Source organism: Coptis chinensis, chromosome 7, assembly GCF_015680905.1.
Source record: "Coptis chinensis isolate HL-2020 chromosome 7, ASM1568090v1, whole genome shotgun sequence".
Lineage (NCBI taxonomy): Eukaryota > Viridiplantae > Streptophyta > Magnoliopsida > Ranunculales > Ranunculaceae > Coptis > Coptis chinensis.
In genome coordinates this window covers 17,880,189-17,891,272 of record NC_141462.1, presented here as the reverse complement: position 1 = coordinate 17,891,272, position 11,084 = coordinate 17,880,189, and the positions used below count along the sequence as shown (strand labels likewise).

Here is an 11,084-nt window from a genome sequence, read left to right as displayed (position 1 = left end):
ATACCAGCAAATTCCATTTTGTTGACCCATGTTTGCTTTGTTTTGGCAACGTGGGTGTGTTCTTGGGAACATAGGTGGAAGGCGTAAGAATCAGGCGTTTGATTTGGATTTGTTTTAAGGCGGTCAGGAGTTTATTTTAATAGGTCTGATCTTTTTGGAAGTATGTAATAACGTAGTTGCATATTCATATGACATGAGAATATGATGTTGAAGACCTATTATTCTTAGAATGTTATATTAATGATTTTTGGATGGAAGATAGTCTTTTAATAAAGTGAAACTGAGAAATTTTGGATATATTTTGTTGTTAAGTTGATTCTTTATGATATGGGTTTTAGGTTTTGATATGTGTTGTATCTACCCCGCCATAGCCTGGGTTTTTAGACAATCGAACCGAGTGATGTTTGAGATATTTATATTTCAAATATTCACTTTGTAATTGTTTAGAAATTCGGGCTGTGACACCAGCACAGATAGTGCTTAACCCTATATTGTAACTTTATTATTATTATTAATACAATATTCACAACTTCATGCAAAACAAAAAAAAAAAAAAAAAAATGAGCAATGGACTTAATGGGATAAATCACACGTATATATGCCCAATTGCCGAACATAATAATAGTCGGGACAACATTTACATGATTACAACAAATTCCATGCCATTCGTAACAGAAGCTAGTAGTCATTCTGATTTGAGTCACCACTAAAAGTAGTTGGTGAGCTAAAGTATTGCTAGTCGGCAACACACTTGGGAGTTGCAAAGATGCTACCGCTAACTTCTTTGGAATCTAAAGAAACTTCGACAAAAATATTAACCAAGAATACTTTGCAGGCTCTTGATAAAATTTTCGATGTAAGATGACTCGAGCCCTTCACTTAACAAAAAGGCCCTCCACTTAGCATGATGAGACCTCACTTCTTTACCAATTTGACTATCTTCATCCATCACCAACTTCACTGCATTAGACACACTCTCTTTTGTATACCACCCATCTTCTTCTCTCTTTTCAACTTCTACACCCACTTTCATTTCCCCACCCATCATTCTTGCATTAATACACTGATCACCATACTGAGGCAACAACACTATTTGACATTCACTAACCAAAGACTCAGATATGGAACCTGACCCACAGTGTGTTACAAAGCACCCCATTGATGGGTGCCCTAAGAGTAATTGTTGTTGTATCCACCCACCGTAAACAATTCCTCTTTCTTTCACCCTCTCTTCAAAACCATAAGGTAAAGCATCTTCAATTTTTTCTACTCCTTCAGGTACCTTTAAAGCAACCAAAAAAGGGGACCCTGTCATTTCTAAACCCAATAACAACTCTTGAAATTGTTCCATTTTCAAAGTACATTCACTTCCAAAGGCAACATAAACAACACTACTTGGGCTAAACTTGCTAAGCCAGTCAACCCACCGAGGTTCCAATGTATCGGTTGGTTGACTTGGTAAAATTGGCCCAGTCAATAAAACCGGTTTTCCACCAAATTGAGTTTTCACATAATCACAAAATGTACCTTCCATTTCTCGACATGTTCTAAAACCAAGTGCATCAGCATTTTTCAAAGACTGGATATTTCGATCATGAAATGTAATCCCACTCCCAAATTCCATTCCCTTAAAGAATTGTGCTCTTGAAGCTTCAAATTTTTTCAATTTAATTGAATTAGAAGGAAAGCCCATGGGCTTTTCCATTAAACGAAGTTGGTTTTGGGTATTTTCTTGCTGACGAACTGGGACTAAGAGATAAGCAACAGAAACTGAGCTAATTATGCAATAATGAACCGATTTAATACCAAGTTTTTGAGTTAACTCCGGCAACCAATGAGTGAAATCAAAGAACACGAAATGAGGTCTGAGTTCACTAAGTTTAGACTCGATTTGAGTTTTGGTACGATCCATTGCAGTCATTATAAGTGAACATTGAACCAAGGGTACATCAGAAGTAGTTTCTGCACCAAGTGGAAGACCATCAACCTGAGGAAAAGTGATCGGAATGAAGGTGACGAGTTCGGGGAAAAGATTAAAATGACTCAGTTTTGACTCAGCTTTTGGTGGTAAAATGAATGAAACTTTGTGACCTCTTTGAGCGAGTTTGTTGGCTAGATGCATGAAAGCAGTTAAATGACCCATTGCAAACCATGGATACATAGCAATGTGAAGTGAGTTAGACATAGTGAATTACGTACTAGTAGAAGTTAGACTGTGAGTGTGTGAAGAGAAGTTGATGGTCGCTTTGCTTATATAGACAAATTTTTATTTTTCAAAATTATTTTGACGTGTGTCGGCGTGTGCATGATCCGCAGAGAATCCTACTAGTGATGTTGTAGTTCATTTATTTAGCTGAAGTAGCTACACAGCATACACTTGTGTGTTGGAAACTTGGGGGTTGGGGCACGTTTATCACCAACCATGATATAGAAAATGTTATCAAGCAGTGGCAAATAACCTGTTAAATGGGAAAATATTGATTTGCCAGCGGGAAAATTGGTTATCCAGCACGCTCTAACTGTTTCATCTTAAAATGTGTCGGGAAAGTAGGTTGCATTTGTGGTTGACATTGACGTTAAAATTTGGGAGAAAGTAGAAAATTTGACACGTCGGGCTATTTATTGAACAGCACATGTGCACATCTTGTATATACAATTTAATCAGACTAGAAATAGCGAGACATTCTAAAACAATCTTACATAAATAATCCAATTTGAGTATCTTTTTGTAGTACAAATGTAGCGTGATCTCGCTTGAAAGCTTGTGAAAATTCAACTCGAAGTTCTCTCTTTTATATGGGGTAGTGCACTAGTGACTAGTGTGTCTGTGTTTGACAACAGAAGTACAGAACCTTGCTCTTGAAGGGTTCAAATTGACCAATCAATTCAACTGAGAAAACCTCACTCTGAAGTCTGAACTTCTGAAGTAAAGTCAATTTTGGGCCAAAAAACACAAGGGTCATGCCTATTCCTGTCCACCTGAACATAATAGCCTAGCGGCCAAGCCCACTAGTAAAACATATTTCTGATTTTTCAAATTAAAATAAGAAAAACATATCCAAACTATTTCTTCTCCATAACAAAACTCCATGGTCAATCAGTAAATGTAACTGTAAATGTATGTTACCTGCGACATCACATCATGAGCACTGTTGTCTTCGCCTTCAACGCGCTTCAACTTGGACTTAGATAATTTATTTGGCCTGGTAATTAATTTTTTTTTATCCGTGTATATAGTTGGCAGTTTGGTACTAACCAATTAAGAGGTTCGTCACTTGGTCATTATAACCCCCGTGTTTTATTTATATATATACGTATTTTTTTATTTAATTAATTAATTTAATTATTTATTTTAAAATTAAATCGGATTGACTTCGGGATACGTGGAACTTGGTTTTGGGCCGAAGTCGGTGTTGGGCTTGGGTTTTGGACCCAAAGATATATAAAACACATCGTTCAGATAATAGGGTTTTGAAGATAATAAAATAATGAAAATGGAATGCAGAGCTTTAAATTTGGATTTCTTGAGGGTGGAGCCTGTGACGCTCGGGACTCGGAGGAATTTGTGGAGAGTAAGGGCAATTGAGTAGCTATTTTGCTATTTCACGAAAGTTATAGTTTTTCGTATATCGATGTATAGGTTTTTCGCTTTTATATTTTGGTTAAACCGTTAAACCGCTTGAACCGCTGATTAAAACTATTGGAACCGGTTCAAGCTTGAACTCTGTTAATGGAAGCGCTTGAGCTCCATGAACCTTCTTGCTTTTATTATAGTTGTGGTTTTGACTGTGGTAGCTCATTCCGCGCTCAATAGGCTAGCTAATGGCGGCGTCGAGGAGGAAGCGCCAGCTTTTTGTTTCAAACCGTCCCCAGATGGTGGTTGTGAAACCGTCTTGGCGGGGGTTGAACTTGTTTTTGTGTTGTGATTTGGTTGTATCGCGTGTCTTTGTTACCGATGATGAGGTCGAGTGGGGCGGGAAGCTTGAGAAAGCTTGAGCCATCGTTAATGGCGTTCGCCATTACCGGGAATTGGGTACTTATGCATTCTTACAATCGTTTGAACGGTTTTGTATAAATTTGGTGGGTTGTTGATGTGGGATGGTGTGGAAAGGTCGAGTGAGAAGATCTGACTTGTAACAAGCATTAATGGCGATCGCCATTTGTAGATCTAGATTTAGAAGAGTTTTGATGTTATGATTTTTTCGATTTTAGCTTTTATTAAAGTTGGAGGGTTTTCTTGAGGAAAAATCGGTGGGTCAAAATTGGTGGTTGTTGTGGGAGGTGGTGGTGGCGGATTTGGGAATGCTCTTTGTAGGTGGAGGAGAGATGATGAAACGATGATTTCGGTTTGGGCACGGGGCTTGGGCGGACCGTTCAACTAAGTTGGACCAATTTGGTTTAAGTCTTTGGGCCATTTTGTATTTCTTTTGTTTTAGTTTTGGGCCGATTTTGGTTGTTTAGTTTGGGCCATTTAAATTAAAGTTTTTGGACCGAACCACTTAACCTTTTTTGGGCCCGTTTCGATATTGTTTGGGCCACCCATTGGACTTAAAATAGATCTTTCTGGGTCTTTACATGTTTGGACTTTTCGGGTTCTAAGGTTTGGGTTTGGCGGTGGGGTCCTGGAACTATGGCCTTAACCATGAGCCCACGAGCCATGCCATTTTGACTTTGACCTTAGCCATGAACCATGGCTATGACCCTTTAAACCCTATTGAATATAGAAAACGAGCAGGTTTGACTTCACCATGATGGTTGACTTTGACTTTGACCGGGGGTTGACTTTGAATTTTGACCTTTTAACTTTCGATTATGATTTGGGTTATTAAGATAGGTCTAGAACTATTAGCATACTTGACTTTAGGCTAAGACCTCTATATATATCGTGTGTATGTGTTAACTACTATATGATTTTCTTGATTTTTATGATATGCAACGTTATGACACTAAGACATCCCCGAAATTAATAACGATAAATCAAAAATACAAGAATCAAGATACTCATTCGTTCTCTAAAATGATATATAAAATAAATTTCAATAATCGTAAAACAAAATTTACCGCACTCTTTTAGAACTCTCCCGCCTCGAAGTTTTGGAATTGAGTTTTATGACCGATGATGTCATATGTAGGTGGGCATTTATTGAATGTGCCATAAATGGCCCGTTAGTGTTATATAAGGGTATTCATTGAATGTGCCATGAATGACCGAATATTCATTGAATGTGCCATGAATGACCGTTATTGTAGTTATTCTAAAGAGGAACTAAGGTATTAAGCCTTGCGGGTTAGTTGTATTCCTTGAGTGTCTGGGAATGTAGGATTGGGTATTCCTTGAATGTGGCGGGCGAGGAATGACCCGGGGCATTCATTGAATGTGCCATGAATGGCCCGATTAGTGATATGATAGGTATTCCTTGAATGTGGCGGAATGACCTAAGGTATTCATTGAATGTGCCATGAATGACTGAGTTTTGTGCCCAAAGAAAACATGAAATATGTGTATGAAAGCCCGAGATGGCTATGATATTATGGTATTCAAATTGGGAGAGGCACACAGAATGTGTGATTTGGCAAATGTGTGAAGTCTGAAATCGTGGAGTAGGTACTAAAGGGTGGGTGTATAAGAAAAGTAATTGAGTAATTGACAAGAGAAAATTGATTTGTTTATCACGAGTGTGCTTGGTTTACTTTTGAATACCTAATATAATATATACATATGATATATATAAGTTCTAACTTTCTTTTGCGGGAGGGTAGGACTTAATAACATTTTGTCTTGAGGGACGCAGTCCTACCCTTATCTGGCCGATGGATATCGGTAAGTTTTAATTCAATGGTTTAGATATTAAAATGAGGTATTATAATGAGTTATATAATGGAAGTCTTGCTTGGGAAGAAATTATGCGGTTAAAATGACGAAACTACACTTCAAACCCGTGAATGATTAAGTTATGGGATAATATAAAATGATTGTTTGAGTAATTAAAGTATGATAATGTTTATATGTGGTTAGTCTACTCATACCAAAGAAATTCCATTTTTGACCCATGTTTGCTTTGTTTTGGAAGGCTAGCGTGGGTGTGTTCTTAAACATAGGTGGAAAGCGGTGGAACCATGGCGTGTGATTGAGGATTCTTGCACCCGATTCGTTAGTTTTTTTTTAGGTCCGATTCCTATTGTAAGGATGTAATAACGTAGGTTACATTTTATATGACATGAGAATACGATGTTGGAAATTGTTATTCTTAGAGTGGTTTGATATTTTATTGGGATGGAAGAAAGTCTTTTAATAATATGATAGTTGAGGAATTTGGAGATTTTTGTTGTTAAGTTGATCCTGTTGTGATGTGGGTTAGGTTTTGACATGTGTTGTATCCCCCGTCATAGCCTGGGTTTTTAGACAATTGAATATACTGATGTTTGAGATATTTATATTTCAAATATTCATTATTTTAATTGTTTAGAAAATCGGGCTGTGACAGTCATGGCTTAACAAAATAACAACACAAAAAAGAACAGGCCCGGTTGACTCACACGTAGAAGAGCTTTGACTGCCACAAGACGAAAATGAACGATCAATTCACTACAAGGGTTTGTGGTACATCTCACCTGCTCCTTTCATCAATACATACCGTACATGCAATTCTCAATTTCAATCTTGTATGGGAAAAATGCCCATTAAATATTGTTGTTGACTATTGGGAACTGTAAATATGGCAAGATACGAATGAGGATCGAGAAACCATAAATGACAATATGCCAGTATTGCATGATATAAATCAGTCAGTGCAAAATTCATAGTCCATACTCCATAGTCCATTAGCAGAACTTGTCAATTAATGGCATCCAATCTGTCTATATCCATAAAACTTTTAGTAGACAAGAAGAAGAATAGAGTATTGTATGCAGAGTCTGACCATGCTTTTGTAGACATTCTCTTCAGCTTCTTGACGCTACCAATGGGAACAATAACACGACTACTTTGTACCAAATCTTCGGTGTCGGAGATAGGCTGTATGAGAAACTTATACTACAGCGTTAATGATCTCAGCACAACATATCTACGAACTGATGCTTGTAAGAAAATGTTGCTTTATCCACATAGAGCCGCAGAAGCAGAATGCAGGAAGTTAAAATTTAATTTAGAAGGTAGAAAGAATAAGGAGTTGTACCTTTGTGGTGCATTCTCTTCTGAATGCATGTTGGGTGTTTACTATGGTGTCCCATGCTTCTGTGGAGCAATTATGAATCATAAAGCTTATTTGGACGAATCAAGTTGTGCTTCTGGAGGTGACCATGCTGATTCTGAAGGAGTATTTGTTAAAGGAGCATTAGGCGAAGGGTACATAATTAGCGATGACTTGCAAGTCATGCCAGGGTCTATTTCTTCTTGCATGTCTATGCTTGACAAGCTGGGGATCGGAGATGATATGAGCAGCATTGAAGAGAGAATCGTGACTGTGGGATCACAAGAGGTAATTCAAGTTAATTAGTTATATACCTCCTAATATTTTTCAACTCAAAGTAACTTCAAATGTCAATATGATCGTAAATCCTAATTCACCATCTAAAGGGGAACACAGACATATAGAATATACTCAGTAATCAGTATACACTAAAACTATGATTAGATGATTAGATGATTAGATCTTAGATCAATTATACTTAAATTCCCACGAAACCTTTGTCTTTTCAGCCTACATACCTGCAATGTTAGTATCTTGTTTCAAGATGTTGAAGTTTCTCTCAAATTTGAGACTTTTAACCATGAGTCAGTGACTACTCTGACTAGTATCACTAGTATTTACTATTTAGTCCATTAGAGAACATATTTGTATTTTACATAATGGTTATTGGTTTATTTCCAGATTTTACAACTCCTAAGGCGTTCGTGGTGCTCACATACTGCGTTAACAGATGTATTTCTGTCCAACCAAGGGGCAATAGGGATTTCAATAATAAGAAGTGCAATTAGGAAAGAAAAAGAGAAAGCAATAATGAACGTTGCAGACAAGAAGTTTAAACTTAAGCTTGTACTTAGAAAGTCGACTGAGGATGTTCTCTATGCAGAGGCCGAGCCTGATTTTATAAATCAGCTCTTGAGTTTCCTCACTTTCCCTCTTGGTTCTGTTTTTAATCTCTTTGGTGATAAGAGCTTTTCAAATGGATCCATCCATAATATTTATAGAAGTGTCGTGGAAGTAAGTCCAAAGGGTCTATACCTTACCAAATCAAAGGAGTGCAGGAATTTACTTGTTAGCCCAAAGCTTGCTCCATTCTTTAGCTGTGAAAATCAGCTACTCCGCGTTGAAGAAGACCCGAGTCCAAAATATAAATGTTGGCAGAAAAGTGGGAATGGTTGAAAACTTTTCGTTCTTTCCGAAGTTGATTCTACCTCAAGCAGCAAATTGGAAAATGATGAAAAGAAGAATACAGTGATCGCGGATGGCTTAGTGGTTAGAAATCCAAAATCTCCCTTCCCAGATGCTAAAACTGGAGGAGGTTTCGTTAAAGGGCCTTCAAGGTTCATGATAACAGATGACTTGGTCCTAACTCCACTTAGCCACACATCATGTCTCTTATTTCTCAAGACATTAAATGTGCGTTTTGATGACATAGAGGAGCATGTCGTAAATGTTGGCGAGAATGAGGTGACATATAGCACACTCATGTTTTTTTCCTGATATGTTACTATGGATTTTGCAAACAAATGTACTGAAACCATGACCGATTTTATATGCAGGTTTTGAATTTGTTGAAGGCTTCTTTGATATCAGACACAGCTTTGAGCACACTTGTAGGAAATACAGATGTTATCTACTCTGTTGTTCAAAACCAAGAAATGGAGGTTGGCTTTGGAATACAAGCAAACAGATGTTACTGCAGCTTTCAAAATCTATTAGAAGGAAAATGTAAATCTGAGAATCACAACTTTATGCTGCCAAGTGCCAACAGTAACGACCTTTGAATTCTCGGCATATATCAATACGCTGATCTACAAAGCTGAAAATACCAGCACGATATTGAGTGGCACTTTGTAATTTTGTATTTTCCCCTAAACTCTAAATAAACTCCACTACTAAAAGTGGATTTATAAGATAAATTGATAGCTGATTTTTGGTGAAGATAGTCTTTTCATAAGGGAAGGACTATGGACAGACCCCATATCTCTCAAGGCAGACCCCATCTCAACCCCATTTTTTCTCAAGGCAAACCCCAAACTTAAAATTGTCGTTGGGCACACCCCAAAAACAAAAAACATTGTTTTCTTTTTTCACTTTTCACTTTCTTCCGCTGTTCTCTTTCTTCCTCCTCTAAAATAAAAAAAACCAAGTGTTTAAGGTAATAAACAAAAAACATTGTTTTCTTTTTTCATTTTTCACTTTCTTCCGCTGTTCTCTTTCTTCCTCCTTTAAAATAAAAAAAACCAAGTGTTTAAGGTAATAAGAACTTGTTTATCCTTTAATTCTTTTTCTCTGGTTAATATCATCTTTTCAACGCTCACTTTGTCGGTAAAAAAATGACTTTTTTATGAACTACTTTTTTCCCATTATTATTTTCATGTGTTTTATTATGTTTTCTATCGTTTATATTGAATTTGAGTTTACCCATTGTTGGATTTTAATGCATTCGGTGATTTGAAGTGAGTTTAGTGTTCCAAGTTTGCATTTTTATGAACTTCTTTTTTGATGATTGATGGTATAGTTATTATGACATGGTGCTGCATTTCTTTTATTTAAGTCATTGAATGTAAATCTGTTGTTGCAGGTTTTAATATTTTGAGTGTTTTCGCTATGTTATCTTATGAGGTTTAGAAGGTCTCAAATGTGCAAAATCAACGTATCGCCTCAAAAGCTTCTTTGATTCTGTTTCTTTGAGTAAAGGTTTGTACTCAACAAAATACTTCTTGTTTTTCTCTTTCTTAATTCAATTGTTTAAGATTCCAGGTGTAATAAGGTGGATACTTTAGAGACCATGCTATGTGTTTCTTTTGAAGTTTCGATTTGGATATGGATTGAGATTGATCAAGGCTTATTATATTTGAGTATTTGAATGGCGAGAAGATGTTTCTTTATTACTATTTGCATCAAATAACATTTTTGTAGTGAGAATATTTCTTAGAAGTGTTTTCCCATTAATCACATACTCTAAGATTTTATATTTAATATCTTCATAGGGTCATACTCTTATGGACTAGATCGTTGTGTGGGTATTTTTTTAGTCTATTTATGAGCTTGATTCGTTTGAAAATGGTATTGCATTGCTGCATTCTGTGTTTGGTCACTACATATTCATAAATTCCAAACGGCTGTGTTTGCTCACTTTTCTTGGAAAAACCTAAGAGAAAACCCGATTGGTGATAATATCTTCTGAGCCAGAGAGATTTATAGCACAGCTAGTTCATGAAAATTTTGTTTGAATGCAATTTTGAGGTTATATTATACTAGTTGATGATGATATATGGCAGTTTGTTTGAATGTGAAAGAGGGGATATATATGTTTCGTTCTTCTATTAATCCGAATCTGCCATAGGACTGATCATTATATGCTTCATTAGGCATTCAGCTAATGGAGTGAGTAAATGACTCGAAGAGGTACTCGTCCTTATAGATGTTAGCATCACTTGAAACCTCGTCTTGTAACAGCTTCATCTCCGAGCAATATTTAGAGATTGGAGATATTATTTTTTGGCTACTTCCAAAGTTTTTATCCCTTTTACGTAATGCAAGGCAGACTTTTCTGAGTTCTAGGGGTCCAGTCAATAAAATTTCAGATGGACAAGTTCGTCTGGGATTTGCTTGTCTACTTTCTTCCCAACTTTCTGCCAAGCACAAATACTTTGACATTTTGGCTATTAAGGTCCAGAGTTCCTTCGATCAGCTGAACCTAAGCATGAAAGTTCACAAAATAAACAGAAACTTCCATCGCTCGAAGTTCAAGAGTATGTCTCAAGATGTTTCAGGAGAATTATTGGACGAATATGAGGATCTTTGTCCGATTGAATGTGTCATAGAATTTAATACAGATGCAGAATTTTCCAAAATCCTTGAGAAGGCCAACGAAACTGATTCTTTAGTTGT

At 36.7% G+C, this 11,084-nt stretch overlaps 2 protein-coding genes across 2 annotated transcripts; one reads left to right on the top strand and one right to left on the bottom strand.

Moving 5' to 3' along the window:
• Positions 1–599: 599 nt before the first annotated feature.
• LOC147486377 (cyanidin 3-O-galactoside 2''-O-xylosyltransferase FGGT1-like) lies at positions 600–2,517 on the bottom strand. Its single transcript, XM_086573092.1, has one exon. The coding sequence runs from the start codon at positions 2,183–2,185 to the stop codon at positions 815–817; it is 1,371 nt and encodes a 456-aa protein (XP_086429218.1). The 5' UTR covers positions 2,186–2,517; the 3' UTR covers positions 600–814.
• Positions 2,518–6,231: 3,714 nt separating this feature from the next.
• On the top strand, positions 6,232–9,115 carry LOC147486376 (uncharacterized). Its single transcript, XM_086573717.1, has 4 exons — positions 6,232–7,478; positions 7,872–8,258; positions 8,367–8,654; positions 8,747–9,115. Exons 1-4 carry the CDS (start codon positions 6,843–6,845, stop codon positions 8,969–8,971), a joined length of 1,536 nt encoding a protein of 511 aa, XP_086429843.1. The 5' UTR covers positions 6,232–6,842; the 3' UTR covers positions 8,972–9,115.
• The last annotated feature ends 1,969 nt before the right edge of the window (positions 9,116–11,084 follow it).

Bases quoted from the DNA above. Each gene is read 5' to 3' on its own strand.
- LOC147486377 (XM_086573092.1), bottom strand. From the start codon at position 2,185: ATGTCTAACTCACTTCACATTGCTATGTATCCATGGTTTGCAATGGGT.
- LOC147486376 (XM_086573717.1), top strand. From the start codon at position 6,843: ATGGCATCCAATCTGTCTATATCCATAAAACTTTTAGTAGACAAGAAG. The intron at 7,479-7,871 runs GTAATTCAAGTT...GTTTATTTCCAG, and splicing joins TGACTGTGGGATCACAAGAG to ATTTTACAACTCCTAAGGCG. The intron at 8,259-8,366 runs GTTAGCCCAAAG...GGGAATGGTTGA, and splicing joins AGGAGTGCAGGAATTTACTT to AAACTTTTCGTTCTTTCCGA.